Source organism: Corvus cornix, chromosome 8 (genome assembly GCF_000738735.6).
Source record: "Corvus cornix cornix isolate S_Up_H32 chromosome 8, ASM73873v5, whole genome shotgun sequence".
Lineage (NCBI taxonomy): Eukaryota > Metazoa > Chordata > Aves > Passeriformes > Corvidae > Corvus > Corvus cornix.
Window position 1 is genome coordinate 9,215,149 of NC_046338.1, and position 21,140 is coordinate 9,236,288.

The window sequence follows — 21,140 nt, forward strand, 5'->3', positions numbered from 1 at the left end:
CTAATCTGCTTAGGCACAGGATTTTTTTAGTGGCAACATGGCTGCTGCTATATGCCTGTGTCTCCCTGTCCTAAGCCTGTTTGCTTTTTGTTTTCTGTTTAGTTTGATTCTCTGGGGGGGCTTAATTGTTTTTTGCTTTTTTGTCTTCATGGTAGGATTCCTTTATTATCTGATTTTACGGCTGCCATTGCCATTTTCTGTGGGAGCACTTTTTTGTTTATTTTATGGCCCACCTTCAGTGAATCCTCTCTAGCTGCAATCAAACTTTCCGGCTTTTTACTCCACTCCATTATTCTACTGCACTACAGTTTACTTTTGAGGGATTTGCTGCAAGACTCTCAGCCCCAGTTCCAGCAAATGAGGACTACAGAAGGATCCATCTGCTGCTGATACACAGAAGTCTCAGCTGAAATACTTCTTATGCCACAAATGCGTCATTTGGGATGGATGGATGGAGCTAAATCACCACATCTTTTCACAAGAGGATGCACTCCAGGAGTAGGAATCAAACTCCTGAAGACACTGTGGATCAGGATTTTTTCCAGGAGAAGGAAGAGCTACCAAGAAACCAAAGGCTTTGTCATTTGACTGCCATTCCACCAGCACTATTATGAGCTGTTACTTCAGGTTTTTGCATCCCTGATCACTGAGGTTTTCACCATTGAAAAAGGAATTAGCACCTGTATTTCAATCAGTGAAAATATTTACTTGAATTTTGACTTGGTTATTAAATTTCATATGGCACATACTTATGATATGGACTTTAGAAATACACTGGTTGATTCATCTCCACCATTAATGCTGCAATAGGAGGAGAGTGACAGGTCTCTCCTGAACAGCTTCTGGTGATGAAGATGCAATCTTTCTGAACTGAGAAAGGATTATTTCAGATCTTCTAACTCTGATTGCTGGCAGTATTGTTTATCCATCAGCATCTTGTATTACCTGTAAAAATTAAAATTGAAATTCTATGTACCTTGAGAAAGTTCTATTTTGTCCAGCATCAGGGGACAAAGGGAGCTATCCTGCCATTCTTTTAGCATTAGCTTGTTATTATGTCTTGTGCACCAGAAGGCAACCTCCCATGTCCAAAAATCAATTTCTTGTAAAATTATGTTTTTCTCTGTTGAAAGTTCAAATTGTTTTTGGCAAGTGTTCTTATTTAATATTTTGCTGTCACTGAAGTTTTAACCTCCTCCCTGCAACCTGGAGTTACTATCGCAGCCTCGGTGGCATATTGGCTGCCCTTAAATATTGCAATTGAGTTTTTCTCATGGTTTCAAGACTGTCCTTGAGGAAGAGCATAAATGGTCTTATTTCTCAGTTAATTCTCAAACTGTCTGCAAACCGGGCCGTGGTCAAATGATTGGAGGTGACCAGGTAAGGAGGACACAAAGCTGCCACATCTCAGATGCAGCAGGTGGTCCCATGCACAGCTGCAAGTCCATTAAAAGCCTTACTTACATTATCTTAATTAACTTTCTTAACACTTGCCTGCCCTGCTCAATTCATCTGATGTTGAAAGCTGACTCGTGTTTCTATTTGGACCCCAAAACTGGAATTATGCTATGTTTCAATCTGAAACTCCATCAAATTGACAGCTTTGTCTTTTAATGGTCCAGATCAAAATAGTACAGGTGAATTTTTACCTGTATCAAAAAACAGGAGAGTTTATTCACATTAGTAACCTTAGCACTTTTCTTGTAATGTTAGCACTAATGTTTGTATTTTTCTCACTGAGCTAATACTGCACATTGTCCCCTTATCACAGTTCTACTTTGTATGTTGTCAGTCCTGTGTCATTAGGTATTTTGTAGGATAAGTGTTCTATTTCTTATTTGATACTCATATTTTTACTTTAATATTTTCATGAGCTGATCTCAATGTTATGATTTTTTATTTCTGCAAGACGACTCATATAGCTATTACATGAGTTCTTTAAGGAATTATAATTCACATTCTGATATCTCTTACACTATTTAACATGTGTCAAAATAAATAGTAGAAAAATCCTTTTTAATGCAAAAGAATATCTGCATGGATATTGCACAAATCTTTATCAACCGAAATACTATTTGAAGATTTCCATTCCAAAGCAATTACCACTCCTGCAGAAGAAAGCAGCTGATGAAACAGGGGGCAGAAAAGATCAGTACTTAATCCATTATCACATCCCAGTAATGCTAATCTAGGTGTAAGATTAATTTGGACTTCAAACATATTAAAGCAGCAAAATAAGATTTGCTTCCAGAAATGTTCAAAAGACAGTATATCCATATGATCAGATTCAACATTTACTGCAACCTTTCGTCCATAATATGAATTTGAAACCAACTCAAATGTTCAGTAAAAGGTAATACAAATAGATGGTGTATGGAATCGCCCAAACATGGATTTTAATATGGGAAACAGAACTTAATGAGATCATCTTCTCTGACAGGGCAATTAAAACACAAGGAGCATATTTCTAAAGCAATCCCTTCAGTATTTAGCTAGTGTAAACTTACTCAGTTATTTGGACGTAGCATTTTGTTGGTCTCCACCTGTGAGGTTTCTATTCTTTTTAATTCTATGTTTTCCCCTAAGAACTTGACAGTTACTTGATAAATCAATTCTAAAAACATTTGGTTTAGCCTGCCTGACCTTTGAAGTTGGTGTATTATTTCTAAAGTAATTTTTTCCAAACACAACAATTCAATAACCTACCAGCTTACTCCACAGCAGCAATGGTGAATAACCTCTAAGTATCTTACTACTGTTAAATCTAACAGTAGTAAGAGTTAAGCTTCTACTTTTTCTTTTTTGTTTCCCTGACTTTGATTTCTGTTCAATTTATAAAGGCAAACACTTCTTAGCAGATTGGTAGGTATCTCTTTTTACCTGCGATTTCAAACTGCTCAGTTTACTGGCCACTGACTGAAGAACTCATTTCACTGTAACAAGAATTAACATTGTGCATAAAGATTCACATGAGAAGGCATTGATTGAAAGACTCTGGACCTTCCAGGTTCTTACAGTTCTTACAGCCTGGCATTTGGATTTCATCTTCCTGCCTCCTTAATTTTAGGTTAACTTCAGGGAGTTCTCACCCAGACACCACCAAAATGCAGGTTCAAAGAAAAGATGTACTTGTCTTTTACCAGCAGCGCCATGTCCCTCCTGTGCTGGGGACTGCAGAGCTGGACACAGAGCTCCAGGTGGGTGTCACCAGAGTGGAGCAGAGGGGAAGAATTCCCTCCCTCCCCTGATGCCCACAGTGCTTTGGATGCAGCCCAGGACACATTTGGCTTTCATGGCTGGGGCATGTCCAGCCTCTCACCCACCAGCACCCCCACGTCCTTCTCAGCAGGGCTGATCTCGTCTGTTCAATCTCCCAGCCCGGATCTGTGGTTGGGGTTGCCCCAACTCATGCACAGGACCTTGCACGTGGCCTTGTCGAACTTCATGAGGTTCATACAGGCCCATTTCTGACACATGTCCAGGTCCCTCTAGATGGCATTGCTTCCCTCCAGCGTGTCACCCACACGGCTCAGCATGGTGTCACCAGCAAACTTGCTGAGGGTGCCCTCAATCCAACATCACCAACAAAGCTGTTAAACAGTGTCAGTCCCAATACCACCCCCTGAGGAAACCCCTCGTCACTGGTCTCCACTTGGACATCAACCCACTGACCACAACTCTGCGTGCAACATCTATTTCAACATTCATTTTTCTCCCATAACCTCATTTTTAATTAAAAAATATTTCCTCTGAATTTTATTTAAAATTGTAACCCTTAAAAACGAATATCGTGCTCAAATGCTATGAATGTTTATCTCTACCTTACTGCTCTCTCAGCTGCATTTTATGATCTTTAGAGCTACTTTGACTCCTTTGGCTACATTTTCTAAGTACAAATCTTTAAGATGCCCTCCATTTGGAAAAATCTTTATTCCATTCAAGGAATTAAACACAGTTTTTTACTACAACTTCAAATATATTTACAAACTTTTTTTGTCTTCATCAGTTTTCATTTTGTGTTTCATTATGGTTTTCTGGCTGCTATGAAGCAGTTTAGAACTAAGATAACAAATGTTAGATTCAGTGGGGGAAAAAAAGAGGGCTGATTATTGAACAGTGAAGTGAATGTTATTTCAAACAGATGAAAAATAGATACCTTGTCTAAATATATCTCATTGCATGGCTGAAAGACTGTGAGAGCAGAAATAAGATTTTAAGAGAGGCATGTTAAGTAAAAGCCTGTAATACTGCTCAAGCTGTTACAAAATACAGTGCTTAAAACCAATTTCTAGCCATAACAACTATCAGTCATGATCTGTTACACTAATAATAGGATTTTATTCTGTTTTTGCTTTTTTAAAATTGGCACACATCCAAGATGAAAAGTGGCATAGAGGTCTTTCTCCCCTGACTTTGTGTAGCATAATATATTCCCTAAACCTGCTTCTTACACAAATATTAAATAGGAATTCCATTTTTTTTGAGTCTCTATCAGAACTAACTCAGCATCCCAAACTGTTTGGGTACTTGCAGCTTTCACACATATTTGGTTCAGCCATCCTTCCCCATCCAAACCACAACTTGTTCCACACAAGACCAATGTAATTTATGCCTGTCACTGGTTCCTGAAAACAAACAGTGTTTGTTAACTTCTTTTTTTATAAAATTAACAAAAGCCAAATCAACCATTCCCATGAGAACTTTCAACAAAGACCCAAAAACCCAGCCCAGGTACAAAGGTAGCCTATTTTTACTTTTACAGCTAACTATCTTGCTGGTTTGACTTTTTGGGTTTTGTTTTGGGTTTTTTCCAAGAGAACAGTGGGGGCTCTTGAAATACCAACAGGAACCATTTTAATGCTTTCTGAAATCTGCCTTCTAGGAGTTTAGAAGCACTAATTCTTCACCAAGAATACTCGGGGAGAAATTGAGGTTGCTAGCTGGGGAAAAAAAAAAAGGCAAGCATTCCATTTAAAACATCCCTTCTGCTCTGAAGTGGTCAGGTTTCATTTGCACAATGCACCCTGCTGACGTTAATTTAGCAGCCCTCTAATCAAGCTCACTTCCTGAAGGAAAAGCAGAGAATATTGAAATGAGGGTTGTTAAACTCCAAAGTTTTCAGAAAACAGAAGGAACTTAAGCATGAAAGCTCCTTTTGAGTCCCATTACAGAATATGCACAGTTCTGTCTGACTTCACCTGAGGAACAACTGGGATCTGGCATAAGGATCTGCACTGTGGCATAAGGATAAATGAGGAATAACTAGGAGAGGGAGGCAAAGCCCACCTGTGACAATACTTTAATTTGCCTACAATAGAGAATTTTTTTAAGTTCAAAACCGAAATAAAAATAAGTAGTTGTTTCTTGAAACACTCACTTTCATCTGATACTAGTCACGAGCACATAAAGAGACCCAAGACACCAATACTGGACTGCTTTGTTTCAAATATCAGGGTTTATGTCAAGGGTATTTAAAGCCATCTTACTTCAGGATAAACTAGGTCACCTGAGGATTAAGGGGTAAATGAATGAAAGCCATACACCAATCTCTCAAACAACAAGATAATACAGCTGCTTCTAGTTGAAAGGTGAAGTTAGTAAAACTCTTTGGTAGCATTATATTGTCTGCCAAAAACACAAACAACGAATAGTAATCACTTCATCCAGCAATTCTCTTATTAAAGACCAAGAGAACTACTGCCTCCCAGAAAGAACTTACATGCCACAGTGACTAGACTGACCTTCTCTGGAGTCACTGCAACTTTACCTCAAATGCTATTTTGCTTGATATTTTTTTAAACAGAGAAAAAATACCTTTATCCTGTGGTACACAAATGCTACACAAAAAGATGAAGTTATTTGTGCTAGTAAGGCAAGGCAAGATCTACCCCAAACCCCTCTCATTCCACTGCCTTCAATTCTATGCACGTTATGCAAGGGATTGCTTTCAAGAAATTGTTCTTTTCAAAAAGTGTGAGCTAAGTACATGGAAAATTGGCAATTCCCAGCAACAGCACATAAGGACCTCTCACCTCCTCGTTTAGACACATAACTGGATTTTTCACCTGGCTATAACCGCCCCCCCCACAGCTATCAAAAAGAAGGGATTCTGTTACAGCACCATTTTTAGGTAACTGGTTTCCCCAAGATTGCTGCAATTCATACAACCAGCAAGGTACAAGCTATTTCTCTTGATTCATGATAAATCAATATTATGTTCCCAGCACCACACAACTAAATTACACCTATTGCATCTGCTGCTGAAAGCTGTATGTAAGGGCATGGTTTTTCTTTAGTATTTCATTTTTATCAGTCCCAATGGTACTACATTGGATTCTATGTTGTATTATGCTTTAACAAAAATGATTTTACTACATCACTCCATCATCTGTCTAAACTTAATCAAGCACAACATTGCTTTCTGAAGGTCTACAGTAGTCTCATGTCCCTGAGGGGCTTTCTTCATGGTAGCCACTTTGGAAGAAAAATATCAGCTTGGCACTGTCAAACTCTCAAAATTTACTAGCAGGCAGTCACCAGCACACAGCAAAACTATCCCAGATTATAAAATTACTAAAAAAAAAACAACTTTAATGTTTGCCCATTTCAGTACAAGAAGTTTTGGGTGCTATTTCATAAATAAATGTTTTGATACAAAGTGCAACAGAACTGCCAGGTTTAAATTTGGTCCACATAGTTTTAAGGTAGGCCCTACCAAAACAGTCAACAAGCTCAGAACAGGAAGCTGTCTGACATTCCCATTTGAAAGAGGAAAAGATAAAAGCTAGAAAAACAAATAGCAAATGACTGGGGACCATTAGAGAGAATAAACTGTCAGCCCACAGCCTTTGCAATCTGAAATTAATCTCAAATGTAAAATCACTCATGTCCCTGTTTAAGTCACCTCCAATCTTTTTCTTGCCCTTAGCTCACCACAATCCATTCCTCCAGCCTTTAAATTCAACCCCATTGTTTAGGTTTTTTAAGATCCTAATTGCCTCCCAACAGGCACCTCACAGTCAGCCCCCCCAGGGGATCTCTCTACCAGTCAGCACACATTCTTCCACCTTGGCCAAATTGTTCTCTATAATTATGAAAAATAAAGCCAAACAGCACTCATTTTTACAAAGAGATCACCACATATACCTAAGGAAAAAAAATAGCATCATACTGGAAGCACTTTGAAACACTCTCAGGGCTACAGATTTGCTGGGAAGTGATGGCCATGGGCTTGGCTTGCTCCATTTCAGACCACGGCAGCCTGGAGTCATCACCAGCATGAACAAGCCACAGCTCATGGACCAGTGGAGCAGAAAGGGCCTTTTTCACAGGATACACCAACCTACCCCAGTGACATGTGATATCACTTCTTTTTTTTGGCTGGCAGAACAAGCGACATTTATTAGCCTATGCTGATGTAAAACAAGTGATAAATGTCAAAGCCAATTAATATTTTCATCTTTTGAGGAAAGTAATTTAAAAGTAATTATATCAGGTTACAGTTGTTTAAGCTGTGCCGTACAATAGGTATTATTTATATTCATCCTCATTCCAAACATGATTTTATCACACTAATATCCAAGAGCATTTTGAAAAGAGCAACCTTTGGCTACAAAAGTATCCATTGGGCTTTGACAATTTGATTTAAAGGGAGCATTGCGATTAGCAAAATGGGTCATTTATGGATTTGATTTATAGATTTGACCAGGTAAAAACAAAGCTGAACCACTTTCCATCCAGAGAATAGAAACATAGATTATGTGCTGATAACTTCAAAACCCAGATATTTAAGATCTACATATATATATATATATATATCATCTCTAAAGAGAAACTATACAAAACCATAAATGCAATTATTTATTTAAGAATTAAGAAATTCATTCAAAGGACAGCAATGACTATGTCAGGAAGCGTTCTGCATAGAAAGTGGAAGAGTTAAACCCTTAATTCACTATATTATGATATGGTTGCAGTACAGCACTTCACCCAAAGATCCACAGCAGACAACATGTCAGGATGCATGGAAAAATGGGCCTTATTACCTTCACAAATATCAATAAAATTGATATTGGAGAACAGTTAGGGACAGTAAGGCTGAATGTTAGAATAAAGACCATCAAAATCTGAAACAACTTAAGACTTTTTACTGCATCTCGCTATTGATCCTTGAAACAAAAAAAAGAGAAAATTCAAGGTTTAATCATACAGAAGCATTTATGTAAAATGTCATGTGTTATATATTTCTACTATAGTATACAAAAATGGAATTCAAGCTGAAATTAGCTTTCTAACATGGAATAGACTTTTAGACTGAATCACAAAACTACAAAGTGTGATTCATAGCAAATCTTTAAATAGAGATGATGATTTCAAAGCTCATAAGCCAAGTTTAAGGAACTCCTCTGCATTATTTACAGTATAAACACAATGTTTTCACGAGATATGAGTAAAGTGAAAATTCATATTTCTAAACCATACCTGCTTACATTAAACCCAGTCTAACAAATCATTTCCATACCACTCGAATTTACTGTACTTTTAGGTGGCTTTTATTTTGTTTAGCAATTGTCTTGAATGTCACTGACAGCCAGGCCAGAAGTCACACAACTAAGAAAAACCTTTAACAACTAGAAACATGAATATTCAGAGAGCAAAACTTTATTAAGTCCATGAAAGCCAACCCCACTTCTTTGATTTCTGAAAGATTATGTAAACTTTAAACAGTTTGTTCCTGGGGAAAAAAAAAAAAAAAAGGCTGCTAAACTATAGTCACAGATTTGAAAATTCAGAGTATATCCACACGATTGAAAACGAACTACAGGGAATACCTGAACTACCTTGGATGCTAAAAGAAAAACAGTTGCATTTGCACACTGCTCTGATAGGCAAAAAGACTCTGCTATTCATGTAGCTTCTGAATAAAGTAATCCAGTTTCTTGCCTATCACTCTTGTGCTAAGAATGAACATCAAAAGGTATAGGGTATGCAATTCTTAAAAAAAAAACATTTGAAAATTTAATATCATCTCCTTCAGAGAATAACACTGAAAGAATTTGGAGTCTACAAATTACTTCATGTTTCCAATAGTAGCTTCTAGAAATTCAAGAATCACCAACCCTGAAAAGCCTATCCTGTCTTGATCCCAGGCATGATAAAATCCCATACCTTCTACAGGTCAGATAAATACTAATGGCTTGGGTAAAGCAATTTAATACAAAATAGAAGAGGAGCAACTGATAAATCACACTGGAAATACTGCTACATTTTTACAATTTACTTTAAATGTCTCTTGATGATTTAGAGAGCCTTCTCTATGTGTTACTAAAAGACTGCTACTCCTAACATTTTTTTGTCATTCATGTAACTACAATCCACAATATACAAATATTCAGAATGCAAAAATAATTGATATTTATCCCTTGAAAATGCAAGAGTACTACCTGCTCCCAATCAATAATGATAGTTTTTCAAAATAAGATTTTTTCACTTGGCTTGTTTTAATCGGGTTTCCTTTTACTAAAAAACTCCACCATCTTTCAATGTATTTGAGAAACTGAAGAGGCAACCATAACCAGCAGAACTGACAGGAAACTGAAAAAGTGCTCTAACCAATTTCAACTTGCAGGCTGATGACATAAGCCTAGAAGCAAAATACACACTGCCTCACTGCAGGACATTTCTTCTCATTAAAGAGGTAAGTGGGTCTGTGTAAGCAGTGAAGACTATTAAAGATAAGCAGATTAAACACCAGTCTTGCAGCATGGCAGCATTATGTTATGTTGCTAGGCTGGAGAAGTAGTTTCCCTTTAAGATTTGGGATTTCCAGCATTAAGCAAGTACAAAATGCAGCAAGTACAAACACCAGTGGAACACACCAAGTGGCTGATGGTGAGGAGGAGAAACACTCCCACTCTCTAAGCAGCAACCCCTGTCACCAGCAGCAGCAAACACCATTCATGGCAACAAGGGAGTCCATCTGACATGTTCAAGCCAATGAAATGTATGAAACAGATATTACTGTTTATCTTTGGGAAGAATCCCTCTATCCAACATTTCCTTAGGCTCAGACTCACACACATAGATCCATTCTTTCATGCAGTCACCTGCTAACAAAACCTTTTTTCCTGAAGTAGTAGAATTAATTACAGGTATTTTTATCTTTTCTCACAGCCTGAAAATAAAATGTTTAGTTCAGCTACACAAGCATTCACAAAGTCCTTACTGACAAACTGAAAGCACTTATTTAAGCATAACTACAGCAAATTATCAGACCAATTTAACAATACCCTGAAGACAGCAGCTAAATGCCATCTTTTCTGCCTGAGCAAACCATTTAACCTTTTATCCTTGTCCATATTTCAAGGACTTTTTATTCTGACAAGGTTTCACATTTTTCCCTTGGTATATTTTCTAGTGTCCTCAAAGTGAATGCCAGAAGCATATGCTTCCCAAATTTGGTTCCCTTTCCTATTCCATTGCCAAGTGGACCACAAGCACCAATCCTGAAAAAAATCAAACCAATGGGAAAGCTCACATGCCCAGAAGACATCCACCAAAAACCCACAAGGCTTCATACCTGTCTGAGCATGAATCCTCAGTCCTACAACGAGATGTAACATACTCACAGATTTCACAACAATCCATCTTCCCATGCTGAAACACACAGCATTCCAGCACAAGATTACAATAGACTCATACAATAAAACTTCAGTTTGTTTCCACTGACTTTTGTCAAAACAAGTTGCTTATGACTGCTCTATTCATGAATTCTAGCAACCATTCATCTGTAACCAGTGTTCCACAGTTCTCAGCAGAAGACAGAGCACATTGCCCAGACAGGCTGGACACCCACAGCCATCAATCTCTGTACAAGAGCGAGGTCATTTCCCTTCTCCACACCAGTAGCACCAATGCAGATCCCACTCCTCCTCTCAGCTGCTAATTTTCACAGAAGCTAAAGAACTTAGACTTTTTAATTCGTTTCAGGTGTTGAAAATTTACTGAGAGAACAGGAACCAAGCCTGAACATAAATCTGGCTTATTTTGGTAGTTAACCTGAAAATATTCTTTTTCTTTAACTAATATTTTTAAAAAGAAAACTGGTATGCACTTTCTGGTATTCTAAGATGAGTTTAAAATTTTCAGTATCTGAATAAATCATTTTTATTTATCTTCTCATGTTATCACCTCTTCCTCAGATGTCAGCATAAGTGGTGACTGCCTACATCATCACTGTTGGAAGCTCTTCAGCAGATATCTGACCTGTGGGTTCACTTATGTTCCTGGTAAATCTGTGAGCAGTACAAAATAAGTCTTGTTAATGTACTTCCCATAGCAGGCTCCCCTGTAGCACACAGTTCCAAAAACTCAAATCCAAGAGACTTACAACATCTGAAGATCTTTACATGTATATTTATGCATATATTTTCATGCTAAACTTACAGAGTTAACCTTCAGTTTAAAATGTAGGTACCAATTAATTCAGTTTATATATTTCAAAAGTTTTTTAAAGCAGAACAGAAAAATCAAATTTTGAGTCCCATTCAGAGTCTACCTTCTCTGTAAACAACTTATATTCCTTTATAGAGCAATTTCTACTTTAAACTTTTTATAAAAATACTGTAAAAAGCAATGTTCTTACTAACAGTATTCTTATCAGATTTTTTAAGGAGCTTTGTAGCCAGCAAAAAACATCTTTGATAATTCTAAAAGATACTCTTTAGGAGACAAAATTGATGAGCACATCAAGTTTCAGGGTCTCTAAATTATGGCCAAAGATGTGCCAGAGAAGGCTTAAACTGCCAGCTGTACAGTCAGCCTTCTCTTGTTAAATATATTGAGGCTTAGAGTTTCCATTGAATTTCTGATTCCCTTTCCCTATAGAACAAAACAAAAAAGTGCTCAGTCCTCAGAGTAAAATAAATCAGCTCAAGATCGAGTCCACCAAATACTCTGACATTATACTCTCCATGCCCTATTTCCCCCCTGCCCCCAGGAGGAAAATGTTAGATTTATCCTTAAAATTAATGAATCATTCTTCTGGTGGGGTGGGGGACATGGTTTTTATATATATTATATTTTAGCTAAACTTGCTGTGCAGTAGAAACACTAGCCAAGATAAGCACATTCAAGTCCTGTGATGCAGTTTGTCTTTCAGATCTCCACTGAAACCAGCATAAAAGTGGTCCCACAAAGTAAATTACCTAGTTGAACTTAGCCCAAATTTCAGCAGAAACTGAAAGGGAGCTATCACACTGTAAGAAAAGATGGATGCAGGGAACTGTGGTGATCATGTCCAACCACATCAGAATACTGCTCACATACCACAAATGCAGAATATAAGCTCTGTGCAAGTATCTGAAAATTTTAATATCACACTCTCCATTACTTTTCTTACCTACATTTACTCATCATGATTTTGGGGACAGAAACTCCGATTTCTTGCATGTGTGAGAAGAGTAAAAGCACACATGCACCAGCTCCAGCAATGCAAAAGAAACCAAAAAACCCCACCGTTTTCTAGTACAAGGTGATGTTCAAAATACCAGTTCATCTTCACAGGGACTCACTGAGTACTACTGGTTTCGATCTGCACTAAAATACCAGCAACAACAAATGATACACATGTACAGGGAACAATAACAAACCTTTGTGGCTACATCACAATGTATTTTATGTAACACCAAATAACATAGAAATCCAAATACAGATCTCTGCACAGTGCAGCAGGAACAGCTCCACCACTTAGCACCTGTCCCTAGGCAGTAATTTATGTCAGAAGTCCAAGTTCATTAACTAAAATTAAAGCCTAGAAATTAAAAGAATATTCCATTATTAGAAGCATTTTCTCAGCCTTTTCTCAACACTATTGCACAGCTACATCACACTGCAAGCATGCTGTAAGTGCGTGTATATTTATAAATACACACAGTTACATGTACACAGAAAAATCTGATTTGCCTCTCCTGCACCTTAAATTTCCACACATTTCACCACCACAAATTCATAGACCAAATTTGTGGCAACAAACAGGATGCCACAAAAGCAGACTGAACAAATGAAGAAGGGGATACAGAAGGGCCACGTGCCAATATATTGACTTTGCATGTAGGAACATTCCTGCTCCTTTAGGTTATCTGCTCCCACTGGTCCAGGGCTATTTACTGCAGGGATCAGGGCTCAGAGAGTTCCCCAAGAAGACAAAGTACCACAGTGTTGGTATCACAAGTATTTCAGGTGATGGAGGTAAAAGGAAGCACGAGAAAAACATAAGCATGCATCTGGAAAGTGCCCGGTATTGAAACATAAAGGAAACGAGATTTTCACCGTGCACACGATTAAGTACCAGAACAGGTGCCAAAAAAGGCTGCAAAATCTTCATCCCTAGAAATACTCAAAACCAGCCTGGACAAGTCCTTCAGCAACCTGATCCAACTTTGGAATTAGCATTGCTTTGAGTGGAGAGGTTGGATTAGAGGACCTAATTTGGGCTGTGATGTTCATTTCAAAATCCTGTTTGCTTTAAGAAACTAAATTTTTTTCATCAGTGGCCTTCCAAACTTGTATCACCCAGCTCTCCAAGGGAAGTAATTAAACATATTGCCTTGGCAAATCACCAACAGCTTTTTAATTTTCCCTGATTTTTAAAGATGAAATTGACTATAAAATGGTCACTTTTCCAAGCCACAATTTCTTCCAAAAATTCTACTCCAATATACAGAGGGGAAAAAAAATATCTACCATTAACTTCCTTTTGGACATCTGCCTTATTTCCTGATGTCCTTTTAGCCTATTTTCTTAGTTCCTGAAGCATTTTTGATGTAGATATTGATTAGACCTATACATTTATGCATTTACACATACCTATCCAACTGTGGACAGACAGTAAATACAGACAGTAAATACTCAAGACCACCAAAATGATGGAATTTCACCATACTACACAGTTAGACCAGGGAAATGCATTCTCACTCCCAGCAGTGTCTTCTGCTGATACCGGTGGACATTTAGGCTCCTCCAACCTCCTTTCCTTTTCCAATACTCCCCTGAAGAATCACCATGAAAACCACTCCCTGACACATCAAACAGATACAACATACCTGAGAAATTCCAGGTTCAGAAAAGCAATAAATGCCTTGAAAAAAATTTTGTGTATCTGTGATCAGAAACAATCTTCTTGGTTATGAAACTCTGACTAATTAAATACATTAAAAATAAATATCAGTTTGTCCAAAAATTCACCCCCAAACCATCTTACTGTTTGCTATATACTCAGTTATACAGAAAGTAAATACAGCTAATTTTATGATGAGGAAATACACTATCCTAATACACTGTCACCATGGTATATGCAGCACACTCTGTCAAGCTATTTCAGTAACATTAATAAGCTGGCCAGAAAAAAAATCAAAATATCAAAAGGTGAGATGTAGAACATATTCGCATAAGACACCAATTACTTTGTAATTGCCTTAAAGCATTAGCAAGCTATGAATAGCAATATGTTAAAATAGTAAATTTATTTTCCTCAAAGGAAGTTAAACAATAGGACAGGCATGGTTAATTTAATAGGCAACGTTCATGCTCTATAAACAATTACTTATGCTACCAAGTATGTAATAGGCTATATCCCATCCTATTACAATGAAAAGGAAAAAAAAAAAAAGAATATGGTGCTTTCAAGCACAAATCTATTCCCTGTCCATCTCACACAAGATTTTGGAGCTCACTCAGTTCCAGCAGTTTTATTCCACAAGCATCAGTTCAGTTATCACACACCACTGACACTGGCACAGATTACTGTTTGTCATACCGGTGCAACTGAGTACAACTTCCACAGCACCGGTACAAAATAAAACTACACTAGCATATTTGAGTTCAAAACAAACTGGAGTATTTATTTCAACAATGATAGTTGATGAAAGTAAAATATAAGTATTATTTGCATTGTTGAATTGCATTCTGATTTCGGATTACTGTGCATGTGAAGCAATAAAGAAGCATATGTCTAAAACAAATGAGAATATTCAATCTGCTTTGACATTTAATTTTTAATTAATGCTCAAGTAAAATGGCTACTCTAAGGCAAGTCTGACAAGTCATGTAACAGATATTTGTATGTATCTGTAAAAGTGAAGTTCCAAAAATAAGGTAAGCCTCATAGTTTATACTTCACTTCTCACCACAGGAATAGTCACAAAACTATTGGATATAATCCAAGACATTAAAAAATTATTTTATTACTGCACACAAAATCCTTCTTTTAATTTATAAAATATACACTATGTGAAAACAGAAAACCTCAAATTCTAGTATCATTGTTATGTACTCAGTCAACCTGATTTACACCAAGCAATTGTCAGCATTTTTATGAGACTGTCACCATTACAAGCAGAAGAATAAATAAAAGAAGGCTGAAGTTACACTTACCTGCAGCCCCCTTCTTCGAAGAATACTTGAATCATCCATATTTTGACTGCTGATCACTAAAGCTCACTTGCTTCTTGCTAGTTTTGCTCTCTAACTGTTACAGAAGTCCATTATTTTCAAACTTTTCTCCCCCTCCCACTCACCCTCCGTCCACTTGCTAAAAATAGGACATGGTCTTTCACTTGCCTGTCATGAAGAACTGCAGCCACAGTCTCTGACTATCTGTACGTAATTTTGCCTGCCTCTTTGTGGCAGATTTAGCAACTCACATTGGAAAAAATCTGTTCGACTTTCCTAAATCTTTCCAAGGTTGGATGTCTCATTCCCCTCATACACACAACTGTCTACAAATATATAATAATAATCCACAACTCCACATAAGGCCAAAGAGTGGAATTTAATTCAGATCCCATACACACGTAGTTTTGCTTTATTTCAATTTACTTGAGCTCTTATAAGGGATCAGTAAACTAAAACAGCTGCCTTCATTTACTGTGTATAATAAGCTCACAAAATCCAGGTCACATTTCCTTTAAAAAATACACAGTCACGCTAACTAAAAAAGCATTACTGCGGGCACACAGGATACACTGGCACCTAAAACACAGAAAAATTATTTTTCCAAATTCTGAAAAATTCCTTTACTCCTTTGCAAGACAAAGCAACTGTCAGATTCTTCAGATACTGTCACACATTCTTTTGTTTCTGCTATCTCTGAGGTATGCTGGGCTCCTCACATGCAGCAGGCACGGCACATTCTTCAGCTCATTGCTGAGATCTTGCGACTCTCATGTGCTGAAGGGTCTGGAACACATGTTGCAAGTTCTGAACATTTAAGAATTCATTCATCTATTCATCACTGACAGAGCTGCCTGAAGTAGCCCTTCCCTCATCGTCATCCATGGCAAAAAGGCGGGGGGGGTGGGAAGAAAAAGGAAAAAGCACAGTTCATTTTTCAGTCTGTCCTGCAGTTTCTGTTTTCTAGCTACCTTCACACAGACAACTCCAGCAAGGTCAAAAAAGGCTTTGCCCCTTTAGGTTCATTATGCCAATCCCATTTTAAAACATGAGCATACAGCATGTGTTGAAAAATAAAACAACAATAAAGCTTCTAGCTATCCCGAACACCATTTCAGTAAAAATAAAAATCTAGGTATGTTCATGCCAGTGTCATTTAAATAACTGAGCATGTCAAGAAGCCTTTGTCCTACACATGCCCTTTCTAGACTAAAAAGGAAAAAAAGAAAATACTACAAATATAATGAACACTCTACTGCCGCACCAACCTTCAATTTTTTAGCAGAAAGCTAAAGCAACAGATTTCATCTCCTGATAAAAGCTTAGGAAGAGTCTATTTATAACTTCTGAATATAAACAGTGTATTTAAAAACAACCTAACTTCAGACTCTGAAGGATTTCATGAGGATATACAAATCAAACTTCATCAAGAGCTGTGTTTATGAGGGGATTTCAGCCAGACATCCTCAAGTGTGCAAATGCAACAGCAAGCAGAGCCCAGACCGTGGGCTGCCTACCACAGCTCGATGGAGTGTTCCTGTTCCCACAGTTATGACAGCTGCAAACCAAAAAGAGTCTCCATACAAGCACACAGGTTGGCGGTGCTTAAAGGAACAGAGATTTACACGGAAATCTTTAGCTGATCTTCATGCTAAGTGACCGAGTCACATGAGCTAAACACATCATTGTAAAGTCAGCTGAAAGCAGATACAACTCAATCCCATTCACCAGGCTTTTTCTGATCCTCTGCGGAGCGAGTGTGGTCTTTTATTGAGAGTGGCTAATAAATCCTCACGCTGCCGTCCCTCCTTCCATCTGCCGTTCTAAACAAGTGAATGCCGAACGAGGGCTGCAGCGCCTTTGTGCGCTCCGGAGAGGGCAGGCGGCTCATTTGCATGGAGTCTACTGTACCATATAAAAACCTGCGCTAGTGAAAACAACTCCATGAGCCACTTCATTTTAAAGGAACAGCATCTTCTTTTGCGAATGTGGCTGGGAAACATCAAGCCAGCCACAAAACTCTGCGTGAGAATTTAAGGATGTGTCACCGGGGGGAACAGCAACAGAAAATACAGATTAAGCTCTGTTTAAAAGCAGACAGGAACATCAAATGATCATAGGACTCCACTGTGATAATATTTATGATGGATTTCAATATAATCTCCCACGTTTTGCCATCAAATAAGCTTCCTCAAAAAAAAATACAAAATACTGACTTCAGTTATCAGACATTCATACCAAACAAATTCTATTTTTACTTAAGAAAATCTCATAGAAACAAAACATTTTGGCATGCATGCTCGCATACATTACATGCACTTTGCATTTTATTCTAGCCTAGAATAGATTACAGAAATATTTATATTAGACCATGCACTAACCAGATCATTGATCTTACCTCTTCTAAGACTACCAGCATTAAACAACACATTCTGTGAGAGGAATCAAGGCATCTTAACAAATATCCAACACTATTCCCATTGTATTCTCCTCCTAAATCAGGCACTAAATGAAAATGTTTAAGCCAGATAACAGTAGTATATAACCATAACTTATTTCCATAACATAACTGGAAGCTTTCCTATTGGCACATATACATCTAATCCTTCCTGGATTATTTACCGTAATATTCAGACATTGCCAATTCTCAATATGTCTTCACAAGTGACTTGTAATTGATTGAGGCTGGCATGAGTCTCAAAATTCCATGAGAATCATCTGTTCTCTTCCAAATTTCAAGCTTTCTTGAGGAGGATGCTTTCAAACTGGCTGCCTGCCACACTTACCCAGTTTCTGGGGTAGAGAAGCCAATTGGGGCTGCTGGAAAAAAAGCAGGCATGGCTTCTCCTCCAGCTTCCCCTTCCCTTTCCCTTCCTTCAGTGCAAACAATGTTTATTTAAATGTCAGATCAAAAACCACTACCAAAAACATCACAAATGGGGTAATCACCTTTTTTTCCCCTCCTATTTAACTGTTAAGACTCATCCACTCTCCTTTTTTCTTTCTTCAGCAAAATCTACCACAGAAAATCAATGATGGAAGAGGATGGGAAAAAATACTTATTATCAAACTGAAACAAGCAAAGGACAAATGGAATTTAAAAGCAACTCTGACATGGAAAATTTTTCTTACAAAATACTACCTTTAGAAATTTAAATTTATCTGTCATTTCACCAAGAGATTATGCCACCCTTAGACATTCATTTTACCATCCTAAAAGGCCTGCAGGTAAGTCTCCAATTAGAGATGAGAAAGTATTTGTGTAAGACATTACACTAAAGGATATATTACTGAAAGATATTAAAGAAACAGAAGGACACAAAATATAATTTTAACAATCATATAAAAGGTTAATTCTAGAAGAAAATTTCCAGTTTTCAGATGCAGACAACACTTAGAAAGGCTCTAACAAAATACCTGTTTATCAGAAAAAAAAATCAATATAAGGGGGTCATGTAATACTTGAGTCCTTTAAGAATTAGAGTATCTACCTTAACACTCCACTAAAAAAAATCAGGAAGGGGGATTAAAAGAGGGAATTCAAAGTTGGTTCACCAACAACTTAGGAAGCTCCTAACTCAATTCTTCCTCCCTCCCTCAAATTGACATATCTGGAGAAAATTTTGCCTTGCTCTGCAGCAACAAGGAACATGAAAGGGTAGTGTAGTATTGGGATCTCTCAGACGTAATCCAACCAATTCCTGTTTAGCTGCAGTGCTCTGAAAAAGCTCTGAAAAAGTTCTTTATTCAGTCTTGAAGACATCAAGAAATGGAAAAAGCCATGAACTACCAGTATGTTCCTGCAAGGGTCAGCCCAGTAAGTAGGGAAGGACATTTTATCAGCTTGCCAATACTGGGATGAATTAAACGAGGCTAAGAGCAATTTCCAAAGAAACAAAAGGAGGTGCTGCTTTACATAACAGTCACATTGGGCTATTTCTTGCTGTAAAAGGTTGGAGGGGAAAAAAAATCACAAGCATGGGTAGAAGTGTGGACAAATGCATTGAAGAATCTGCCAAGAATTCTTAAAAGAGGAAATCACACTGAAGGTGACCCAGAGTCACAGTCACAAATGTTCTGAGCAGTGACCCTGCCTTAAACACCTGCTATCAGAGATGAACTACTGGGCTCAGCCAGTGTGATAATTTTGTGGTTTTATTTAGGTAGAAGGTCCAAAGGTAGTGCTTGCTGAAGACAACCGTGTCTTGCATCCTAAAAAGCATCAACTCCAAGAAGGAACAAGGTGTAACAGTGAACTTGTAAACTGAAAAGTAGTTCTAAAAATAGTGTGTAGCTATGACAGTTCCAGGAAGTTTTGAAAAGACCAAAAGAACTTGCACGTCATAAATGAGTGGTATTGGCTCTAGATATGATATTGATGACATCACCATGGAAAATAATGTCTGTTATCTATATTTTGAGATGAATATTGATAAAATGAAAGATCCTAAATAAATGTGTTCAGGGTAGAAAAACATCAGGGTTAAAAGACTTTAGGAACTCAATCTCCTTTAATTATCCCAGGAAAGACCACATGTATGACAAGACACTGAAGAATATTAAGAGGACTGAGAATTTTACTTATTACACGGTAGGCAGCAACCAACCCTACCTCTCAGAGGTTTCTAGGAGTGATCTGTGCTTGGATCCTGGTCAGCATTTTATGCCTTTTTTATAAGAAGAAATCTCTTCTCATTCATGCTGATTCAGACCCCATTCCACTGTCTGCTACCAAAATCTATCACTTCTGCGTCTTGTAGAAGAAAAATATCTGAGAGGTTAGAACATCTCCAAGGTGGAAATGACTGGAGTTTTCCATCTATTAACTTCAGTATAATCAAAACAACAATTCTTTCAGCTGTTCTGTAGCCCAGAGGTTTCCAAATAGCATCAGTGAAAGATGACCAAGGGCAGACTTATTTCAGCCAGGAAAGCAATGACCACAGGAAGTCACTATGAAGTCATGTGATTGTTCCTGTGTACAATACATTTTACTAAAACATAATTGAGAAATCCTGAATAAGCTATTATCCTATTACTCACATTTTCTACTCACCAAAGCAACTGCAAAGGGGGATAAATATGAAAGGAGTCTGTATCTACTGTATTAGAGAGTGCATTTACATATGCACAAAGACATATCTGTGTAGAATCACGTGGCTCATCTCTGAGCTGTGTTCAGTTTGCATATTGTACTTTCTATGCTGAATATAAAATGCTTTCTACATATCTTAAATTGTAATTGAAATTTGAAGTGTATTTCAGGTATCACTCAACATCCATGAAAAAACTAAGAATTAACTAAAATAGAGAAAATAATTTTGCCATGACTTCCTAGTCATTTCAGGTTCTTGGCACTGCATCCTGACACCTTTTGTGATTTATACACAATCCTGTTGCATCAGGATTGAAACCTACCATTACCATAAATGCAAAACCAGTAAAGGTCATCTTGGCAATCAAATCATCACAACGTGGATCAAAAATGTGTGTGCTCTCTAGCATAGCTTAAGTGAATCCAATAGCTGCACACCTTAAACTCATAACTCTAGAGGTCCAAGTCTACTTACATTGACCACTTAGAAACTTCTGATATTTCATATTAACTACAACAACACCAGAAAGCCTCTCATACAACTAGGGCCCCATCATTGGAGACGTGGTGTGAAGGACGTCAGCACTACGCAAAA

The 21,140-nt window shown here is 37.6% G+C and overlaps 1 protein-coding gene across 6 annotated transcripts in view; it reads right to left on the reverse strand.

Annotated features, from left to right (window-relative positions):
• Positions 1-21,140, reverse strand: part of MAST2 (microtubule associated serine/threonine kinase 2) — a 188,659-nt gene that overhangs the window by 123,597 nt on the left and 43,922 nt on the right. The window contains exon 1 of one of the 6 annotated variants that reach the window (XM_019291695.3): positions 15,433-17,266. The exons of the other annotated variants lie outside the window; for them this stretch is intronic. Coding sequence (XP_019147240.1) covers positions 15,433-15,471 — 39 coding nt within the window. The 5' untranslated portion in view covers positions 15,472-17,266. Of the gene's footprint in view, positions 1-15,432; positions 17,267-21,140 lie in introns of those variants that run through there. 6 annotated transcript variants of the gene reach the window in all.